This window comes from Trachurus trachurus, assembly GCF_905171665.1.
Source record: "Trachurus trachurus genome assembly, chromosome: 9".
NCBI lineage: Eukaryota > Metazoa > Chordata > Actinopteri > Carangiformes > Carangidae > Trachurus > Trachurus trachurus.
Genome location: NC_139895.1, coordinates 8,487,627 through 8,511,443, shown reverse-complemented (window position 1 = coordinate 8,511,443; position 23,817 = coordinate 8,487,627). Strand labels below are relative to the sequence as shown.

The following is a 23,817-nucleotide window of genomic DNA, read 5'->3' as shown; positions in this document are numbered from 1 at the left end:
CAGGAAGAAAAACGACACACGGTTTGATTCCTCAGCTCTCCTTATATATTTAACTCACCTAATTGATTATTTAAAGGGATAGTTCACCCAAAATTCAAATTTCACTCATTATCTACTTACCCTCATGTGGACTAAGGGCTGGGAGAAGTTTCAGAGTCCTCCGTGGCTTCTCTGAGTTACAGGGGGTCTCGGCGTAGCACTGCATGTCCATATAACGGTTGCAAATGGATACCACTTTTCTTCGTAACAAAAAGACACACCAAAAAACATCCAAATACCTCCATGCTGCTCGTATGTAATGTCCGTCTTGTATTGACGCCCCAAAATGCAAAATTGTCCCGAAAAATATTAAATAAGTCTATATTTCAAGCTTGTTTTGTAGCAGAAGCTTCTCGAAGCTCCTCTTCCCGGTTCGTCAAATTTGGACGAACCGGGAAGAGGAGCTTCGAGAAGCTTCCGCTACAAAAGACGGACATTACATACGAGCAGCATGGAGGTATTTGGATGTTTTTTGGTGTGTCTTTTTGTTACGAAGACAGTTGGTATCCATTTGCAACCGTTATATGGACATGCACTGCGACGCCGAGACCCCCTGTAACTCAGAGAAGCCACGGAGGACTCTGAAACTTCTCCCAGCCCTTAGTCGACATGAGGGTGAGTAGATTGAGTGAAATTTCAATTCTGGGTGAACTATCCCTTTAATTAGTTATAAACACGGTGTCAGAGTCTGGATTGATGGATTATCCCTCATACCTTGATCTTTTTGAAGTCCACAGGTTTTCTGATCAGCTCGTAATACTCTGGGAGCTCCTTCCTGGACGGCAGCTGGACAAACACCTCGCTCAGCTGTCTCCCAGAGCTGCAGAATAAAACACAAATATAATTCAGCATCATCATCATCAGATTCTAGAGATGCACCGATTTCTGGGAAATTCTGGGCCGATACCGATACCGATGTTTAAAATAACAATTTGAGGCTCGGAAAGAAAGTTCAAAAAGCTTTGGCAACCATTCCTACTATATTTTGAGAAGCTCCCTGTCGAGTAAATAATTACAATGGCCCTGTTATTTTACTTTTTTGCTTTTCTTTGACCGTATGTCTGTTTATTTTATACTAATATTTTTAAGTCAATTTAATTTTATTTATTTTCATTATTATAATGTTTATGGATATGTGTGTGCAAAGCATTGCGGTTCTTAAATGTTTTATATACTGTGTGTAACGCTGTGTGTGTGTGAAATATGTCAAATCCAATAAAAACATTCAAATATAAATATGAACTAACAATTTGGTCGATGGCCGATGCCGGTACCAATGTTGTTTCTCTGTTGTTTATTCCTTCCTTTTGTGTAAAGAAAACCAAGAAATCTAAATTTCTCACAAAAAAAGGACATTTTTCATCACTGAACTTGAACAAATTGAATGTGCACGCGGACCCTTGCATCTCACACATCCCCCCACAAAGAGAGAAAAAAAACAGGCATGTCAGGTATTTTCTGACGGCCCATGTCAGTCAATGAGGCGAATATCTGCCGATACCGATGTTCAGCTGATGCATCGGTGTATCCCTGTCAGATTCAACATCTGGACGAACTGGAACTACCTTTACAATATCGAGACAAATGTTTGTATCCAGTTTTTCCAAACCTTTCCCGAAATATGAATGATTTAAGCTCTTGAATTGAAATATAGACTGCATCCCCTTGACTCTACAACAAAAAAACCTTTCAGTAAATTCAATGAACTTCAGAAAGTTTAAGGTCAAATAACACTTAAAGCAGAAGTGAGTGATATATTTGTGTTAATATAAGTCTTAAATAGTTATATCTTCCGACAGCAATCACTTACATAGAGTGTTTGGACTGAAACACGGGTCTGTCAGTCACTCTGCTCTGCTCTGAGCCGAAGAGAAAACATTTATCGTATCCTACAGTTTTTATCCAATGAGGAGAGAGAACGGCATGCAGGGCTGTGTGTGCAGCCAAGGAACACCGTGAATGTGGCGACGTAGGGACGAGGACTGTTATGGTGCGTTCAATGAAACTCGTATTTTTCCGACCGTGAAGTGGTACCAGTTCGATCTGGTACGAGTTCACCGGTCGGAAGTTACGAGTGGCCGTTATAGTGACTTTCACCGGTAAAACAGGTCGGAAAAACACTAGTGGGTTGCCTGGAACGCTACAAAGTCGTAAATTGTGACTTGAAGCTGTAATTTACGATTTCAAAAGCCTGCCTGGAACGCAGCATTAGCGAAAACGACCGGACCACTTACTTCTGCTTTAAATGGTTTTAATGTTTCACATCACTGAGCTGTTTCTGCAGAAAATAACAATGAATCAGACAGAGATATTTAAAAAGTGTCAAAGAAAACTGTAATACACACTCCGCACACACACACACACACACACACACGTTGCAGTGCAGATCAATGACCTTATCGTTGAGAGTACATGTGGTTCAGCGTCTTCCTCGAGTCTAAATGCCATGTCAAGCAATTAGAAACGATTCAATATGCAATAAATAAAATGAATGTCCACAGGTCGTGACTCGTGACCACTGAGGGGCACCGACACTGGGAAACTCTCCGACGCTGCACAGCGACTTTAAACAGCGAGAAGTCAAAGAGCTTTAAGAACTAATGAGGAGTCGTTTTACGGATCAGTTTTAATCCTGTAAGGATCAAGAGGCCGGCGATTCTCTACATCCTACAAATCCCAGGGAAAGACTCAGTAACTAAAGAACAATGTTCATTATTAAGGAGTCATTACAATAACTCACCTGTTCTCTTCACACTGTGTTTTTTTTTTAACAATCTGTTATAATCAATAGAAACAACAGTTTAGCTGCAGGGTTTGAACTGCAAGTGGATTTTTATCAGATTTTTTTTTAATTGGCAGATTAAACCTGTTTCATAATGATGAAAGAACTGATGGATTTATCTTCAGGAAAAATAAAATCTGAGCATTATTTCCAGATGCTGTTATCGCTCCATCACCACAGTCGCTGCGACTTCATGATCCACTGTGGAAACTCTGCTCAAACCACAAAAAGGACGACGGTTTGTTCAAACCCAGTTGTCACGTGTGTGATGTGTCCAGTGTGTGTGACGCCTTTCAGTCCAGCGTAGGCAATAGGCATCGGCCGGTTGTTCACTTCCTCCATCCTTCCTTTCTCCCTTCCCTCTTTCCACAATCCTTTTTCCCTTGCTTCCTTCCTTCCTTCCCTTCGTCCTTCCTATTTTGACCCAGTTGGCCTGGTCTGTTCCCTCTCTCCATCTTTCTTTCCTTCCCTTTTCCCTTCCTTCTTTCCACAATCCTTTTTGCCTCCCTCCCTTCCTTCCCTTCGTCCTTACTTCTTCCTTCTTTTTTGACCCAATCTGTTCCCTCCCTCCATCTATCTTTCCTTCCTTTTTCCCTTCCTTCTTTCCTCCCATCGTTCCCTTTGTCCTTCCTTCCTTCCTTCCTTCCTTCCTTCCTTCCTTCCTTCCTTCCTTCCTTCCTTCCTTCCTTCCTTCCTTCCTTCTATCCCTTTATCCTTCCTTCTTTCCTTTCGTCCTTCCTTCCTTAACCTAGGAGGACAGCAGGAGGGTTAAAGGGACAACGAGGAGTTTCTATTCGGTTATAAAAAAGTCTCACGTTAATGTGGTTGAATCTCCGCTACCCACACTTGTTAATGGGCCCATTTTCGATAAATACATCGTTCTGTCTCTATCGTTATTTTGTTATTATTAGTGGTGGCGGAGATGCTGGTCGAGCCGACCAGCGTTTTTTACTTTCGGTTTCGCAACGAGTCATGAGAATAACGCCACCGAATCGCCGTTTATGGTCGGAACTACGACGGTATGTGAACCTCTTTGAACCTCTGACTTTAATTCTTGATGAATGAAAACATGAGTCCTTCTTGCGCCGGTCAAAAGAATTTTACGGTGCGCGCGGAGGCTCATAAATGTAGTGTGAAAACGCTTCGCTTTTCCAAAACTCCTCGTTGTCCCTTTAAGTCAAAGAGAGCAAGTCCAGGTCGTGTGCAACTGCAGCGTCGACTATCACGTGTGGCGCTGCACACACCAACAACAGAGAAGAAGACACGGAAAGCTTCCCCGATGTATTCAAACTCCAAACATTATCGACGAGATGTCAGATGTGAGTCATGCCAGTCCAAATATGCCAATCGATGCCTTTTTTTTCCCCTTCTTTTTTTAAAGTATTTTTTGGCCTTTTTGCCTTTAATTGACAGGACAGTAGACATACAGTAGACAGGAAATGTAGACAGAAGGGGATTTTGGCTCGAGGTTATCATATGGTCAGAATGTCAAACCGGCCGATGCCTGGTCCAGCGTGAGGGCAGGCGTAGACTTGTGTGGAAATGTGATGACGAAGGTTTTGAACTAAGAGTTTGTGATATCAGTGATAGCAACACAATAAAACAACTGCTTGTATCAAAACCAAGGTGTGTGTGTGTGTGTGTGTGTGTGGCCTCAACCTCCACTGAAGAGATAAGACTTTATTAAATTCCAGGAAGCTCCAGATCAAATTTTAACTTGGACTTGTTTTTTTTTTTTGCTCGGTGCAGTTGAAACGATTTGAAAGTTTATGTGTTTTATGTGGTGCAACCTCTGTAAACATCTTGAAGCGGAAAAACCTCTGAAGTCTCGTACTCCGGTTGAGCGAGAGCAGCAGCTCCAGAGCCGAGTGAATGACTGAGACGCTCCGGGAAGACGGAGCAGCATCGAGCGGAGGAGGAAAGAATCTCAGTTTCCTGGCTCCGCTCTCCGCCAGCAGAAGCAGAATATCCGAGTAGAAAAAGGGAACACGAATGCAACATGTTCCTCAGTAACAGACAACACAGGAGAGGGCAGACACAACACAACACAACACAACGCAACAGACCACACACACACACTGGACTGGACCGTTGGACTGAAAGAATACAGTGTGTGTGTGTGTTTTATTCCTGCTGCAGGAATTTCCACTGGATGATCCAGACCTGGCCTCTCTCTCTCTCTTTCTCTCTCCATTCTGCAGGGCTCAAACAATTAATCAAAATATTATCGGAATCGCAGCGCGGCCAAGCGTAATATCCAAATCACAGGAGCTGCAAAGGTTTTGATAAAGGGAAATATGTGTCACAACAGAGTATTATAAATGAAGCATTGTGGTGCGTGCAGCAGAGACTCCCCCGGCCGATTAATCACTCGCTCCAGACGTTGGATAATCCGCTGCTCTGGTTCGGATCCCGGCACAAAACCACATCATCACTGGGTTTTTTGGGTGGTTTTGTTTTTTTCCCAGTGAAAATTAAATTCAAAAATTTGAATTTCCACTGAAATGGTGAATAATATCACAATATAATATTTTATGCACATAGTTCAGCCTTAAAGGGATAGTTCAACATTTTGGCAAAGCCTCCTCTCACCATAATCCCTATAGTCGTAGCAGTAGGTTCATCACCTTTAATGATCGGTGCATGTTGTTTTGAGATCAGCGGGGCAGAGACGTGAGCTGCTCAGTGAACACAATGGAGGTGAACGGTTCAGGTCCCCTTGTCCCTCATCAAACTCATCAAATACACAACCCAACAACTCCTCTGGTGGACAAGTTGTGACCTGCACATTCACCACACTATGAGAGTTGTTTTCGAGGCAGAAGCGAAGCGAAAAACTTTCTGACTTTAACATTATAACTTTAATGACGGACAAAAGTTTGGGAGTCGGTGTATAAACATGATCGACACAACGTGAGGTCGAATTTATTTTTAAATGTGTGGAAATGTATTAATTAAGGCCAACTGCCTCCTCAACTCAACTAAGTCAAGTGCTTACAATGAACTGCTGTGTTTTTTACTTTTTATTTATTTTATATTATTTGTTTATTTGTGTTTTCAATCGTGTTTTTATGCCTGATGAAATTAATATTTTCTACACAATATTCCACCATATACTGTATTGTATTATATTGTCAGACAGACAGTTTTATATATGAGCCAAAACAGATAAAGTTAGAAGTTAGATATAGATACTCCTTTCTTACTGTGGGAGTATCTCAGTAGTAAACCTGTACATAAATGATTTTACTCTTCAGCCACCTCTGCATTAAAGAAAACTATTCAAGTTAAATTCACCGTCTCCATGAGCTGACAGTTAACAGACAGCTTCATGTCCTCTCTGGCAGCAGCGGCCGTGCTGGTATCTGCTGCACGAAATCGATTTTCCTTGAATAAAACGAGCCATTAAAGACCAGGAAGAGATTTATCGGACTTCTTCTGAGCAGCACATCGACAGAGAAGCAAACACACACACAGAGAGAGAGAGAGAGAGAAACGCACACTCACAAAACACCTTCAACCTCAGAGCTGAGACTGAGCATCAAGGCTGGAAAAATGAAGAACCAGAAAAACCTGCAGTTCCTCTGACGACCACTAGAGCTGCTGCTCCGACACTGAGTCAGTCCCCATAGACTCCCATGTTAAAATGCCAGAAACCAACATGTTTACGCCCTGGTACAAAAACACATCTGGTCTCTACGGATAATTTCCTCTTTTTTGATAACTGTATTCATTCATATTTTATAGAACAGGGATTCCCAACGAACCGGCCACTTTTGCCACAAATTTTGCAAACACATGTCGCTGGGAAAGACTCAATAAAGAGACGACAAAAGACCTGACGACTGCCAACAAAAAGAAAGATTTTCTAAAAGAAAAACCAAGAGTCCAGTTGAAATTATGGTTTTTTTTGCTACAGGTGATTCACATGCTCCAAGCTCACCGGCTCTCCATCATTTCATTTTCTTTGCAGAAAACTTTTTTTACTTATCCTGAGATCGCCACAAAAGCACTAAAAAACCTGCCTCCATTACAAACATAATATGTTTGTGAAGCAGAGATTTAGGCAGCAAAACGAGATGACAGAGTGGAGTGGACCATCACCCCCAGATGACGGATTAGCCTATATATTGTTATCATTATTATATTATGGTGAGTTGTTACAAAGAATGTAATAATTGAATTAAAAAACGTAACGGGAAACCATGTGACGGTCTACACTTGTTTTCATTTTATATGAGAAGAGAGAGGGCACGGCACGCTACCCCCAGGGATCCTTGACCACTTTTTTTTCCAGAAATTAATTTTTTTCCCAGAATTTTCTCCAAAAATTCACCTTATTGACCCTAATTTAAATGTACAATGACTAAGAAAGTAATGTTTTTCAGTCATAGAACAAATATATGTGTATTTCTGGTGTTTGTTTGTGGGTCTTGATGTAAAAAAGTTTCAGAACCACTGAGCTAAACAACTTAAATGATCAAAGTCGATGGTCTTTTATCACTAGAATAAACAATAGACTAGTGACAAATAATCATGTACACGTTTGTAATTGTGCTGCTCAGGATGAAAACATGAGCTTTGTGAAAGGAAAATTGATTTAATGGATTTCAGTTTTTCTTCTCAGTTGGAGTTCGGAGGAGCGGCTCCCTGTTAAAACCGAATCTTGTTTTTTTTAAACAGTAAGATTTATTTTGAAGACATTTGATGTTGATAACAGATCAGAGTTAAATGCAGGTTCACAACTTCCTCAGGTGGGAGATTCTGCTCTTTTTAAAACAAAGCACAACAGTAAAACGTAACATTGTGCAGCTGAACGTCTTCATACTGAAATGAATCAGACTCGGCTGACGTGACGAGCAGCTTGTGTGGGCACAGAGAGCGAGAAGCATCCGGCAGAAACATTTTAAAAAAGAAAAACAGAAGTATTTTTTGGTGGAGGTGTCGTCGGTGTCAAATACTGAGGCGACGTGTGAAGAGCTGAGCACAATCACAGAGCTGTTCTCTCTCTCACACCAGATGGCGTCTGATGGGATAAACTTGGTTTTAGTAGGTAAACATGATGAAATCTAATTCTGTCTGATGCAACAGGTACCTGCAAAATCCCACTGTTATTAATGTCACAATGTCCTGCAGCTGAACTCCACTGACCTAGAAATCATTAGAGGTATTTTTAATATTTACTCTCCTCTCATCGACGTCTGTATCACCGCAAAGACTGCAAATTAGCTGAAGCTAGACGTCTTATATGCATCACATTTTCCCATTTTCTGTGGCAATGTTGTACGTATCGTCCCTGATAAATAAATAAATAAAATTCCTATTAAAATGAAAAATAAATAAAACTAGAAAAAGATAGCATTTCCAGCAGGAAATGCATGTGAATGCTGAAGGCAGCTGAACGCTATTGCTGAAGCAATGCTGAATGAGCTGAAGAAATTGTTGAATCAATGCTAAATTAGCTGATGAAACTGCTAAAGCAATGTTGAAAAAGGCTAATGCTCAAGCTGAAACACATAACTTGTAGCATGAGATGAATGCCTTTTAAAGGTAAAAAGCAGTAGAAATGTTAAAGGGAGAAGAAAACATTGAAATTCTGCATGTTTAAGTGAAATAGTTAAAAAATATTGCAAATTAGCTGAAGTTAGACGTCTTATATGCAACACATTTTCACATTTTCTGTGGCAATGTTGTATGTGTCGTCCCTGTTAAATAAATAAAATTTCTAATAAAATAAAAAATAAATATATGTATTTTTCTTTAAGTAGTATTGTTATACTGTAGTTCTTTTTTAAACAATATCAACATCATCAGTATTTTCATTATTATCATTAGAAATGTCAGTTGCCTTGGTGTGATATTTTATGATATTGAATTCCTGATATGATATTTTACTGTATATTATAATAACATTATGATACATGATATAAAATATTGTATAATTTCAGAAAATACCTATTTGTAACTGTTTCAGTTGCTTTGGTGTGGTTTCTGTTGACTTGGGAATGAGATAATCATTATGAATACTGCATATACTGTATATTCAAAGTAATTAAGAAAATAAAATGTTGTTGTTATTATTATCAATAATAATCATAATATTTCCTGCTATACATGCTGTTCTCTCATTTCTATCATTATGAATACTGTGCTCTTTTTCATACACTGTCCTGATGATTCCAAGTCCGAACCTCATTTTGCTGCTGTTTGCTCCACATTGGACCTTGGCAGGTCATTAAAATGATAATATAGTATATTATAGCAGGAGTTCTGCCTCACCGTCCGGTTTCACCCAGGTATAAAAACCACCAGACTCTGTAAAATGGATTAAAACTGAAGATCTCGTCTTCCTTGTGCTGAAACTGAGCAGCAGCTTCATTCATGACCAACAGAAGAACTGAGCGAATCAGAGCGACGCAGCAGCAGCATCTCAACTCTCCTTCCTTCTTACCCGTCTCTGTAGTTGATCACCGTGTCGGTGATGGTGTTCATCTGCTTGGTGAGTTTGGGCGGGTTGGGGGACAGTTTCTCCGCCGGCGGACGTCCGCGCCGCTTCTTGGCCTTGCTGCTGCTGCTGCTGCTGCCGCCGCCGCCGCAGTCGTCCCGGCTCGACGAGTCCTTGTCCTGACGCCTCTTGCGTTTGCGCTTCTTCAGCCGGATCTCCTCCTCCATCTCCTCCAGGTTCCCGTCCTCGATGGCCTGCGGAGGGAAAAGCAGAGACGGTCAATCCCACTACTTCACAATCGTAGAATCAGTGTCATTACACGACAGTTTTCACAAGTGTCGTCATTGATATTGATTGATTGATTGATATCTTTATTTTGATCATGTAAACGACAATGTAAAAAAATAAAATAAATAACATAAAATAATAATATAATAAGGAAATAAGTGAACAGCAAAAATGTATACACAAAAAAAGTAACATCTCATAAGCAACGCAGTTTACATGAGCGAAAAGGAGTAGGAAGAAGTATAAACTTATCTAATCCTACCCCTATAATTTTAACTATATGTTCTAATTAAAATCATAGCACAAAGACATACATTTATTATTTCATTCCTCCATTACACTACTGTATGTACCATTTCCTGCCACATTTTAATCCAAATAGTAAGTAAGCAAACACCTTGTGTCATATTTGCAGAGAAACGACACCAGAAAGTATCACTGACTGTAGAGTTTGGATTTGCTCTTACATCTCTAGGTCTTTATTGTTTTTTAGTCCACATTATGTTGTTTCTAGGTTTTTATTCTGCATGTGTGCAAATCCTCACAAAAGACCATAAGCAAGACGTTTATGGGGATTATGAATAAGAACCATTTAAGTTCATTTGCATTGGCAAAAACCTCTAAAAATTATACGTGAACATTAAAGCTGCTAATTTGGGTTTTGCTCAATAAGGCTGTTTTTTTGTTTTTTTCATATAAAATTCACATTAAACTTTGCGGCTAAAACCAAACCAACTACTTATTTTAATTTCTATGTAATTGCATGTTATCTGTTGTTCTGTGTCTTTGTTTCCCTCTGGCTGTTGTTGCTGTTGTTGTACATGTAATATTTTACTCTCCTTTCATATCTGCACAGTGTTGTGTTGGTTTTTCAATAATGAAAACTGACTTTTTTTTAATTAGACTGTACATGTAGAAGCCCAAAGAGAAAACAATTAACTGTACAGATCATCAGTTTCCTGCTCTGTGTGTTGGAGCTGTGTTTTTTTGCAAGAAGAAGACATGTTGGAGGTTATCTCTTCTCTGCCTGTTGACATTTCATTTATAAAACCATCGCTCAGGCCTGTGCACTGACTGTACAAACACTGTCATAAAGTTGTTGTTTTTTGGGGTTTTTTTTCCAATCAGAGTCGGTCTGAACTGCAGCAGCTCCTCCGTTTCCTCTGCCTCAAACTTTCTTTGTTCTATTCTTGTTTTTCCTCCTGAAACACCTGAGACTCGGTCGATAAAATGGATGTGAGTCGTCTCTCCGGGGAAATGTGTCACTGGGTGTTTGGTGAGGGCGACTAGGGGCCATCAGCATCCACACACACACACACACACACACACACACACACACACGAAACACAGAAATAACAGATGGCCTCCAATAATAGTTCAGACTCTTGTTGTTTCTGGAGTGCATAAAAATGATGACACCATAAATAGTCCAATTGTTTACACTGATCTTAAGAGGTTGTCACATTATTGAACTCCTAAGATGTGATAATATTCTTCTTCAGCAGCATCGTTATAATTAGACCCCGACCGTCTGAGCTCAGTCTCATCATCGTCTGCGTCGGCTGATAAGAAGAAGAAAATTACATTTATTCAGTTTGTGGTTTTATCTCATTTCTACAGGTTTGCTCCACACAAACACTGTACGTACGACTGGAAACACTGTGTCGTTATTCATTAGAGCAGAGGTGTCAGACTCATTTTAGATCAGAGGCCACAATGGTTGATCTCGAGTGGGTCGGACTGGTAAAATAATAACATAACCAGCATCTATAAATAACGAGAACTGCAAACTTTCTCCCTTTGTTTTAGTGCAAAGAAGCACAAGAACATTATCAAGATGTTTACAGTCGATGAACTGTCATTTGATAAAACCTCAGATTTTGTGAGGAAAACATGTACTGTATATATAATGACTCCTCTGTCTCCTATGTAAGTTTCATGCTTCCTGCAGGCCAGTTTTGGCCCCCGCCATGCGTTTGACCCCCCTGCAAGAGGCTTTTCACCTTTTTCTAGTTGTTTTTTATTTAATTCATTCAAATTTTCCAGGAGTTTACTGCAGCCCATTTTAGATAATAGAAGTTATTTAATGTTAAAGGTATAATATGTAGGAATTCCCCCCATCTAGCGGTGCGGTTGCATATTCGGAACGTATTCTTGATGTTGCATTCACGTGAAATCGGGCAGACGTCAGACCACAGAAACTCACCGGAGCTGTCGGCTCGGAGAGAAAGTTTTCCAGGAAGCGCCTGTTAAAACTGTCACCACTGTGTAGTGTGAGGAAGGACGGAGGCACTGGTGTTGCATTCAGGTGCAGTCAGGCAGACGGCCGTCGGCAAACCAACCGGATGTCATTTTACTCGACGAGAGAAAGGTGGTAAAACGTGGGTCAGGGAAACAATACGACATCACCATGACAACATATTGTCACACCTGTATTGTTTTGCTTCGTGCTGGCGGACCACTTGTTTACATAGACGCTTGTTTATCCTGTTACATGCAGCGTCTGTTGTCTGTCTGACGTCTGCCCCATTTCACGTGAATGCAACACCAAGAATACGTTCAGATATGCAACCGCACCGCTAGATGGGGGCAATTCCTACATATTATACGTTTACGGCAAGTACATTTGTTTTGTTTTGTATTTATACTTAAAGGGAAAAAAAGAAATTAATTTATGTTTGTTGTTTATCTATGTTTAAAGCACATGTCTATATAATGTAGTTTATTGATGTGTGTACTTGATTCTACAAGAGCGAAATAAACTCGCTAAACTAAACTAAACTAAACTAAACTAAACTAAACCGGTAACATTCAGACTTTTACCCGCAGCCACTGCTTCTCGGTCAGCGTGTCGCTGTAGTCCACGTCGCGACGGCAGCGCGATCCTCGGCCGAACAGCTTCTCCTCCTCCTCCTGGTACGTGAGCCGCTCCACCTCGGCGTCGTCCTTGATGATCCAGGACGGCAGCTCGTCCTCCTCCATGAGACGCGGCTTCCGCTTCGGGTTCCTGGCGTCCTCCCGCCGTCGGTCCATGTCCATGCGCTGCACACAGGAAGCAGACAGTTTAGATACCTGAGGTGCAGCTTCTGATTTACACATCAGCTTCTGATTGAACATTATCAGGACATTGTGCCGTTATCTTAATCAATATCCTGTCACCTGAATTTTTGGGGTATTTTAGCATTTCGATTAGCACAGGGGGGATTTTTAATTTCTAATTTTAATTGTCTAAATAGTTTTACTTGTCTTAATTGTTTTAAATGTTTTATTTTTGCTGTCTTGAGTGAACGCTTTACACTTTTTACCTACAGGTACAATGAAGTGACTTGAACCTGAACAGGTGATCTCAGTTATAAGAAGCATTTTACTCCCAATGAAAAATCAGTCGACAGCCTCGTAACACACAAATATAAACTCAACACCAGACTGATGTTAAAGCTCTTGGTGTCATCTACATCGTTTTGGCCTTTCCCTCTAGATACACACCAAGAGAAACCACCAATAGCTGAGTTTTACATCAAAATGTAGCACAAGATTTTACCACATTTTTTGAAATTTGGAGAGAGAAAATGTGAGTTTATTCATGTGTGTTTTCATCCACTACTGGTAGCCTATGCAAATATTAGATAGATAGATTGCCTTAATTGTCATTGAAAGAATTCAACGAAATTTACGTTGCTGCCCCGCTGTGGTACCATACAACGTATCATATAAGACAAGATAAATATAGGAGTAAAGTTCGCTGAAATAAGCAGTAGGAGGTGCAAATTTTCTAGTTAGGCATCATTTGACTGTACCATAGCAGAAGAAGACAGAGCAGCGTGATGACGTCATTAAAAGGCACGACTAAACAAAGGTTAACGAAAATGAGAGAGAGACGAGACGTGGAAAATACAACAAAAAAATCCACTACTATCTGTGGGCATTTGGACGAGTTACGAGTGACATAAAGGCCACTTTCTAAATCTCATTTATTCGCTAAACCAGTTTCCATTGCACTTTTATTTTTGCTTTGATCCTTTGTCGATACGCTGATTTTTCAACCTCCTCCTATCGTGAAAACTATTTTGCAATACTTGCGGGACTTTTTGCGAACTTTCTGTTTTTTTTCCATTCAGGTATTCCTATGCGCTTTATAATCGTTAATAATACACATAGAAATAGGCTGATGGAAACCCAGCTGATACAGGTGATGTATGTCAGGATGGAGAATAAATAAATAAATACATGAACACATCTGACGTTGAGCTCCTGTTGGATGTTGTTAGTGAACTAGTGTTTGAGCCATGAGACAAAACAACTGTATGAAACACGTCAAACCCAGATGGTATCTTGGAAACACTGTGATTGACAAGGAGACTGTGAGTCCCGTATCAATGGTGAATCAGTCCCTCTGTATGCAGGAAGCTCAGCCTGGACAAATGTTGAATGTGAACTAGAATTATAATCCTGACACGATGGACAACCTGCAATTATCCTGGTTTGGACGGAGCAGAGCAGCAGCTGGCAGCGACTCCTCTCCTCTCCTCGCCTCGCACATTTATATCTTTTTCTTTTTTTTTACGATCATCATTTTGTGCTTTTGCTCTCTGGTGTTTCCCGTCCATCGATTCGTCCGACTCAGCAGAGCGCAGCATATTTATTTTTCTATTTTCATAGAATCAAATCTTATTCCTCTGCGGCGCATTGATTCGCTCTGCTCGTCCTCATCCTGCTCTCTCTCTCCCTCTGTGCTGCTGTGTCAGGACATCAGCAGAGTGAGCAGGATTTGATCCACAGTGGCTGAATAATCCTCTATTTAAGACTTGACCTGTGTTAAGCAGGTTTTAATGACATATGTATGTAGCACATGCATGTATGTGTGCACGTATACAGTATGGATCTATGTGGGTATGTATGCATCTAGCTGTAAAAGTGGATGTATATGTGACTCATTCATTCTAGTGTCGTAGGACATTTTCAAGGTCTTGGTCTTGTCTCAGTCTCAGGATTTTTTCTCAAGACCACAGCTGCAGTGACATCTGTTTTTTTTAACACAAATGTCACCTGCTCACTTTGCTTTATGTAATGTAATTCAATAACTTTAAGATAATTAAAATTGTAGTATCTGCTAATAAGTATCTGCTTGTGTTAAACCATCTGAAGAACTTGGTGTCACCAGTGTGAACAGTGGGAGGAAACTTGTTCTTCTGTTCAATCTAAATTAAATATGTTTTCGATTTTATTTAAAATTATCTTTTCTTTTTAGCTGAGTAAGAATAATGTAAATATAAAGAGACGTGATTATTATCAGGACTGGTACTGATTACAGTGATGGTCTTGGAAATGGTCTCGCTCTTGGTCTGCTCTGGTCTTGGTCTCGGGTTGCGTTGTCTTGACCACAACACTAATTCATTCAGGACTTGTACTATTTTGTTTTTTGTATGAAACTGTTTTTATTTTTCCCTTTTTGTCGATAAATGAAATAAATAAACCAAACCAAACTAAACCTAAACATGTTCACATCATGGTGAATTTAACAGCTGCATAATTTACACATTTACCATCAATAAATGATAATTGACTAGAAAGACTCCTACTTCCACCAAGGCCAAAACAACTCCACAATAGTTTTATTCATTTATTTATCAGGGACAATGAAATAAATAAAGATAAATGGGGGAGACTTGATCTCCTAGTTGTTGGAGGTGATGATGTTTTCATTTATCTTTTTCCTCAACCCTCTTATATACGCCGTTATTCAATAATTCATTTTTAATTGCCTGCCTGTTTCCACCACACAAATACTGCTCCTCCAACACCATCTCACACAAATCTGGATTAAATTTTTTTTTTTCTCCTCACCATGAAGAGCTCGAACTCGTCCTCGTTGCGGGCGATCATCTGGTTCAGGGTTTCATCATCCGGCACCTCGTCTTCTTCCTGAGGAGGTTACGTCAGGAGGAAGAAAGAAAAAAAAAAACATGAAAAGACATGAAACTTGACATATATCACACTCTCTCTCTCTCCACGTAATTTTTTTTTCAACTGTTGCAGGAAAAACAGAAGCTTTTCATCGTCAGATCAAAAACAGATCAGTCGAGCAGCACGTACAGATCTGATCAAGCACCAATCAAAGGACTGAAATCGCGCGTTATGTTGAGAGAAGGATGGTTAACATGCTGATCATATCTACAGAGCCTGAGGTCATTCAATCAAAAACCAGCATGCATAATTTAATTGTATTGAGATGGAGGGGGGATTTAAGGCCTCCTGCATTTTGTTATGTAAAGGAAAAGACGTAAATCATGAGAAACTTTATCTTCTAAAAAAAAAAAAGCTGGGGACACACGTTACACGTTTTCTCAGTCGTTACCATTTTTAGAAAAGATCTAGAATAGCTACACACTGACCAACTGGGTTCAGAAGACCGTAACCCGTAATCTCTTGTTTATGACAGATAAGACTACACAAATATACACAATGTACAATGATTTATCTATTTCTATTATTTTATATTATGCTTGTTCACTGTTTTCTGTATGATGTTTTCTTCATTTTTGTCTTAATTGCTTTATTATCTCAATGATATTGTATTTTGTATTTTGTGAAGCACCTTGTAACCCTCATTTTGAAAGGTGCTATAGAAATAAAGTTTATCGGGGCGGTGTTTAGCTCAATTGTTAGAGCACCCTCTGCCTCCCATTTCCTGTCTCTCTCTCAACTATCCTGTCCATTAAAGGCGAAAAAGCCCCAAAAAATATTTAAAAAAGAAAGTTTATTATTATTATTATTATTATTATTATTAAAGCAGAAGTGAGTGATATATTTGTGTTAATATAAGTCTTAAATAGTTATATCTTCCGACAGCAATCACTTACATAGAGTGTTTGGACTGAATCACGGGTCTCCCAGTCCCTCTGCTCTGCTCTGAGCCGAGGAGAAAACATTTATCGTATCCTACAGTTTTTATCCAATGAGGAGAGAGAACGGCATGCAGGGCTGTGTGTGCAGCCAAGGAACGCCGTGAATGTGGTGACGTAGCGACGAGGACTGTTATGGTGCGTTCAATGAAACTCGTATTTTTCCGACCGTGAAGTGGTACCAGTTCGATCTGGTACGAGTTCACCGGTCGGAAGTTACGAGTGGCCGTTATAGTGACTTTCACCGGTAAAACAGGTCGGAAAAACACGAGTGGGTTGCCTGGAACGCTACAAAGTCGTAAGTTGTGACTTGAAGCTGTAATTTACGATTTCAAAAGCCTGCCTGGAACGCAGCATTAGCGAAAACGACCGGATCACTCACTTCTGCTTTAATGTAACACTATATGATAAATAACATCAGAGGAAACTTGCATACTATGTGACTAGTATGTAAATCCAGTCTCTTTCCCTCTGTGTTGCTAACCCTCTTCCTGGCCATGTGCATTTGTTTTCAACGATGCCGACGAGAAATCAATCAAAAGAGCGGTACGTAACGTTAAATATCATATACAATGTTACAATGTATATATTAGAGACTGTGTTCAGATTTCTGCACCAAATGTGAATCATGGGTAAAATCAGGCAAAATAAATCATGTAGTGTGTCCCCAGCTGAAGAAGCAGCTCCATCACTGTCCAAGTCAATATTTGCACCAAATTTGTAGAAGTTTCATTGTGGCATCTATAACCCGGCAGAAACAATATGTTTTATAAAAGTCCAAAATGACAAACGTACAAGCTGAGCTCTTACCTCGTTCTGCTCCTCGTGCTCTAGGATGGCCTGCAGGAAGGCGCGGCGCTCGTGGCTGGAGGACTTCTGGTCGAACATGCCGGCCTGGATCACCTTCTGGTCCACGTTCAGCTTGTACTTGGCCGCCGCCAGGATCTTCTCCTCCACGCTGTTGACGGTGCAGAGGCGGAGGACGCGCACTTCGTTCTGCTGACCGATGCGGTGAGCGCGGTCCTGAGCCTGGAGGTCCTGGAGTCCCCAGTAGAAGAAGAAGAAGAAGAAGAAGAAGAGGAAATGTGAGACCTTTTCAAAATAAAACAGATGTGTTTTTTTTTTAAGTTAACACCTGCTGATTGATAAATGCGTGGCCAGTTGCCTCTTTGCTTCTCTGTGGGCGATTAAAATAAAAACAACTTATAGGATGGAGAAGCAAGCTGACTTCCAGACTGGAATCAGTTAAAGGGATACTTCACCCAAAATCGATAATTCACCAATCATCTATTCACCGTCAACTTTTTCATGTGGCGGCTTCAGGACACTTGGGTCAGTACAGACGAGCAGTATGGAGGTATCTGGATGTTTCATAGTGTGTGTTTTGGACGATTCAATAGTGAACTCTATCTGCCGCCATTATATGAAAATCCATTTCCAACCGGACCCCCCCTGGAACTCCTAAAGCGTTTTGGTGACTATGAAAGTTCTCTGAACCCTTCCTTGGCATGACGGTGAGTAGAAAATTGGTGAATTATCGATTTTGGGTAAAGTATCCCTTTAAATTGAAGAGTTACTGGGAAAACTGGGTTGATTTTGTGTCACCATTGCGAGCAGATTTTGTGCAATAATGACACTGTGGATCATAGAGGCCTTTGGTTCATGCTACAAACTTTAATTGTTCATATGTTTATTTTCTGTATTATATAAAAGGGACTCTGCAGGAAGAGTGAAAATAAGGATAGGAGTAGAAAAACGGTACTTGATATTACTTCTCATCTACTCTTCTTTGTGTTTATTGTGCGTTCATGTCTATTTCTGTCGGGTATGTTCTATATATTTGTAAAAAAAATTGTATACATGATGTAAAGTGTTAATGAGAAAATGCTGTATGGAATCAACAAAAGAGTTAATTACAAAAACTCAAAACAACAGATTCACTCCTTCACCCACAAACCAGAATCAAAGAACGTCTCATCAAATTTCAGCTTTAATTTGCACCTGAGCGAATGTGTACGTGTCATTCTGCACTTCAGCCAAGAGCCTGTGAACTAAACTAAACCGAAAATAACAACACAGGAAGACAAAAACAAAGAGCTGCCATCCAACAAGGGCTCTTTAAAGCTTTGCATCTCCTCGCCCAGGTGTGATTACACTCTTGTCTTTTGTTTGCGAAAGAAATAAAATCTCAAACAAAAACAAGACTAAAGAGAAAGCCACTCCGAATGAGTCACTGAGCAGACGGGGATGTTCATATAAAGAGTACGACTCAGCTGTGGTGGATTCTGGATTATAGTTTCTAGTGAGTTCATAACTTTACTGCAAACTGCACCGACTGTAAAACTGAGGCAGTGATTTTCTTTTTTGTCGTCTTGTCACGAACCCAAAATATTTGCACCGAAGGACTCGTTGCAGAGACGTGACATCATGTTCATCTGATTTACATGACACAAATTAGTTAAAGGAAAAGCAAACAGCTGAGCAGAGGATATTTTTGTTGACGGGTTTGATGCTGTCGGCTCCACAGTAAAAAAAAGAAAATTACATAATGTTTAATCAGCATCAGTGGCAGCTTCAATCACATCAGACAGGAGGACGAAGGGGAAAATAAAAGACTTGTGTTGTGATGCAGTGAAGTAACTTTATAATGAATCTCTCACTCTCTATTATCACTATTTAGGAGTAAAGATGCACCGATCCAATACCCGGATCAGATATCGGCTCCGATATTGACTAATTAGCTGGATCGGATATCGGATGAATGAGGCCGATCCAGCTTTCTGATCCAGTCATTTCTTTTTTATTAATATCATATCTAGTTTTATTTATTTATTTTTGCTGCGAATGTACACTTTCTTATTTGTTAATAAATAATATTAAAGCAGAAGTGAGTGATATATTTGTGTTAATATAAGTCTTAAATAGTTATATCTTCCGACAGCAATCACTTACATAGAGTGTTTGGACTGAAACACGGGTCTCTCAGTCACTCTGCTCTGCTCTGAGCCGAGGAGAAAACATTTCTCGTATCCTACAGTTTTTATCCAATGAGGAGAGAGAACGGCATGCAGGGCTGTGTGTGCAGCCAAGGAACGCCGTGAATGTGGCGACGTAGGGACGAGGACTGTTATGGTGCGTTCAAGGAAACTCGTATTTTTCCGACCGTGAAGTGGTACCAGTTCGATCTGGTACGACTTCACGGGTCGGAAGTTACGAGTGGCCGTTATAGTGACTTTCACCGGTAAAACAGGTCGGAAAAACACGAGTGGGTTGCCTGGAACGCTACAAAGTCGTAAGTTGTGACTTGAAGCTGTAATTTACGATTTCAAAAGCCTGCCTGGAACGCAGCATTAGCGAAAACGACCAGATCGCTTACTTCTGCTTTAAGTACATTTATATCTGTGTTAATTTGTTACCTTTTTTTTAACAAGGCTAAATGTTTATGTCAAGCCTGATGCCTTCACTCACATGGCGAGGTATAACGGTTCATTCATTCAACACTATAGTATCGGATCGGTGTCGGGTATCGGCCGATACGCTCAGCCCAGGTATCGGTATTATATCGGATTGGATGAGAAAAAACTGGATCGGTGCATCTCTCTATTCAGGAGAATCTGTATTTGTATCTGTGACACGGACCTGGTGGGGGTTCCAGTCGCTGTCGAAGATGACGACGGTGTCGGCGGCCTGCAGGTTGAGGCCGAGGCCTCCTGCTCTGGTGCTGAGCAGGAAGATGAAGTACTGTGATCCCTCCTCGTTGAACTTCTTCAGCAGCATCGCTCGGTCCTCCGCCTTGGTGGTTCCTGTGGAAATATCAAACATTGATGTGTATCATGTTTTTTTTATGCTGTAATTTATTCTTTGTATCATGTTCTCATGCTGTATTTATTATGTTTGGTGAGTTTTCATGTTGATCCTATGTATGTACAGTATGTATGACTGTGCTGGTTGCACAACAAATTGCCCCATACACCTTGAACCTTGATAAAGACACCGTGAAACATTGATGGTCGTGAAATGCAAAAAGTCGTTCAAGTCGAGTTAAAGGGATAGTTCAACATTTTGGCAAATTGGCCCATTGCTATAATCCCTATAGTCTTAGCAGTACCGTAGGTTCGTTACCTTTAATTGTCGGTGCAAGCTGTTGGGGGCAGTTTTTTGGGCAGCAGTCTCTGAATTTACCTCTAAAACAACTCTGTCTCATGACGTTGTGTTATTATCTCATAGCGTGGTGAATGTGCAGGTCACAACTTGTCCACCAGAGCGTTTTGGAGTTGTTGGATTGTGTATTTGATGAGTTTGATAAGGGAAACCAAGAAATCCCATGAGCCTCCGTAGCGTAGCTCTGAGCAGCTCGCGGCTCTGCTCCGCCGTTCTAAAAATAGCTTGCACCGACAATTAAAGGTAATGAACCTACTGCTACGACTATAGGGATTATGGCAATGGGCCAATTTGCCAAAATGTTGAACTATCCCTTTAAACTCTGAAGAGTTGGCGTTTATTTCTTCTCGTTGTTCTGAGAGAAAAATATAAACCTTGTTGTTTCATAAATGTGAGGTGAACTGAGTCGACTTATCAGTGTCTGAATATTCAGGGTTTAAAGTTTTAAACAAGCATTGATCTGATAAAAACAAGAGACAACTCTCTTAACTTCCTATTTTATTTCTTTCTTATCTTAATTAGTGGCACTTTGAAGATTTCTGTTTCGTCTCTTTTCCCAGCTGCATCGTCTGACACGTCCACACACGCGCACACAGCCAAGGTAAAATGGAGTGAGAGACTAATTGTGTATTAGGAGGAGGAATAGTTACCGTCTCCTCAGTGGACTCTGGTTTCTGTGGCTAAAGCGACTGCCCACTGGTCATCATGCTGAGGGTATGTAATGGGAATTATGACACCTCAAGATTATTATTCCTTTAGTCTAGACAAGTGTGACTCAGCCTCAAATTAGAAATGAGAAATTAAACTTCTCTGTTCGAAAGGATCCGACTTCAACGGGGGGAGAAAAAAAAGTATATATGTGGATGGACATGGACACATCAGGCGGCTTCTGACATCTTTCTTCTGACATGTGAGCAATAAAACACTACAGGTTAAATCAAATATGTATCATATATTGTGGACATCCAGATAAATTTGTTTTGACTGGTCCAAATCTTTTAAAAAATACTGAAAGGGTAACGGTTTATAATAAGTACACACTATTAAGCATGAATAAATACTGAATTCTTCATTTATAACGCATGAATACTCATTAGTATGTAGTGTATAAATACAGTTAGTGCTTATCAATGATGAGTAAAACATTTTTAACTGTGTTTATAAACTACATAGTAATGAGTATTCATGTGTTATAAATGATGAATTCGGTATTTAATGCTTATCTAATGCTTTAAGTGTTACCAAAATAAGAACCTGCAGATTTTGAGCTTGATCTTTTGGACTTCTACACCTGACCTGCTTTATTTTCCGGGCGGTGCTACACTGAACATCCTTATTCGTAACTGAGTTGATAAATTAAAAATGATTAATATGATATAAAGTACAGAAACGGACATTATACAACCAGCTAAAGAAAACCAATGTCTTTTACCAGACAACAACCAGATTTAAATTTGGCGTCTTAATCAAGTTGCTGTTTTAACTACCACCAGTCAGAGTTGTGTGTGTGTGTGTGTGTGTGTGTGTGTGTGTGTGTGTGTGTGTGTGTGTGTGTGTGTGTGTGTGTGTGTGTGTGTGTGTGTGTGTGTGTGTGTGTGTGTGTGTGTGTGTTATGTGTGTGTGTGTGTGTGTGTGTGTGTGTGTGTGTGTGTGTGTGTGTGTGTGTGTGTGTGTGTGCGTGTGAGCTCACCGTCGAGGCGCAGGTACTGGAAGTTGCGGTGGCCGAAGTAGTCCTCCATGATGGTCATGAGCGTGGTCATCTGGCAGAAGAGCAGCACTCGGTGGTTGGTGGCCTGGAGCTTCGGCAGGATTCGGTCCAGCAGCTCGAACTTCCCGGAGGCTCGGTACAGTTCAGGCCTGAGAGGATGAGACAGACGGATGATGAAAAAAAAAACAAAAAAAAAACACACACACACAACGGATCACAAGTTGTCGTCGGTTCTATCCGGCTTCCAAACACTGCAGACAGTAGGTTGACTGGCGGTGACTCTAAATTGCCTTTAGGGAGTAAAACGTGAGTGTGTGAGGTGGATGGAGGTAGTCATTACCGGGGACGTTATTAAAGGACAATTCCGGGCAAATTCAACTCGGGGCTGTATTTTCCTAACATTTTAGGTCTAAGAAGGAATCTGATGATTTTCAGTTTAATTGCTCCTGTTTTGCGGTAGTTGTGTCTGTCCCCGCATCGCCACGGCAGCAATGAATGGGAGCGGATGCAAGTTCCACAAGTTACATCCCTCAAAGCCACAATTTTTTTCCACAGACAGCGTCAGATGGCGACTCAAACATGCACCGAGAAGTTTATTTACTTCAAGCAAGCCGACATGTTTGTAAAACTAGATCTAATTCAAAGTCTCGCGCGAGACCCATGTTGACGCGCTCGGTGTGTTCACGTTTGTGTCATGCAAACTGGAGAATTAAATTTGTTTCAGCTATTTCCTCCGAAGCAGAAAAAGACGCAAATGAGATCATGAATCAATGATGGAAAAAATTTGTCAATTAGTCGACGAAAGGCCAAATCTGATAAATCAGATTCGACAATGAAAATCCTTAGTCGAGGACCCCCCTTCTATAAACTCACGTTAACAAGATCATCCACTGTCTGACTGTCTGGTGGCAGCTGTAGTCTCTTTGTATTGTCTGTTTATTATGAGTCAACATCATGAAACCAGTCAGTGGTTCAGTCCACATGTTGAAGTGTACAGTGGGAAAGTTCCTTACTCGTTCTGTATTAATGTGTCTGAATGAATGAAGGTCAATAAAAGTGTAATGTTCTTACATATATTATATATAAATGTTGTATAAACTTATTTATCATCCTGCAAGACACTGGTCCAATAGACAGACTGGAAACCTCCACTACATAGTTTATTATGTAATAGTTCATTGGGCATTTAACTTAAATCTGGTTGGGATGAGGATGGAGATAGAGTTAAAAGATGGAGATAATAACATACAGTACATCCCAGATCCAGAAAATGACATGAACAAAAAATAAATAAATACATAAATAAAGAATCAATGTCCAGACTCAGACCAGCTAAGAGCCGGTGTGTCCAGTCTGAGTGGATCTGTGAGAGCAGAACAAAATAAAACTCAATCACCAACATCTCTGAGTCATTTCACCAACAAACAGAAATACTGAAACTCTCCAGCCTGAGGCAGCATCAGCACAAAAAACCTCTGCAGCTACTTTACTC

General features: G+C 40.4%; 1 protein-coding gene across 4 annotated transcripts in view; it reads right to left on the bottom strand.

Moving 5' to 3' along the window:
• The window catches only part of smarca2 (SWI/SNF related BAF chromatin remodeling complex subunit ATPase 2), an 85,232-nt gene that overhangs the window by 14,197 nt on the left and 47,218 nt on the right, over window positions 1–23,817 (bottom strand). For all 4 annotated transcript variants that reach the window (XM_083979908.1, XM_083979909.1, XM_083979910.1 and 1 more), the window contains 7 exons: window positions 22,308–22,474; window positions 20,096–20,259; window positions 17,267–17,494; window positions 15,399–15,476; window positions 12,378–12,596; window positions 9,273–9,520; window positions 754–859 (listed from right to left, as the gene is read on the bottom strand). In XM_083979908.1, coding sequence (XP_083836034.1) covers window positions 754–859; window positions 9,273–9,520; window positions 12,378–12,596; window positions 15,399–15,476; window positions 17,267–17,494; window positions 20,096–20,259; window positions 22,308–22,474 — 1,210 coding nt within the window. The remainder of the gene's footprint in view (window positions 1–753; window positions 860–9,272; window positions 9,521–12,377; window positions 12,597–15,398; window positions 15,477–17,266; window positions 17,495–20,095; window positions 20,260–22,307; window positions 22,475–23,817) is intronic.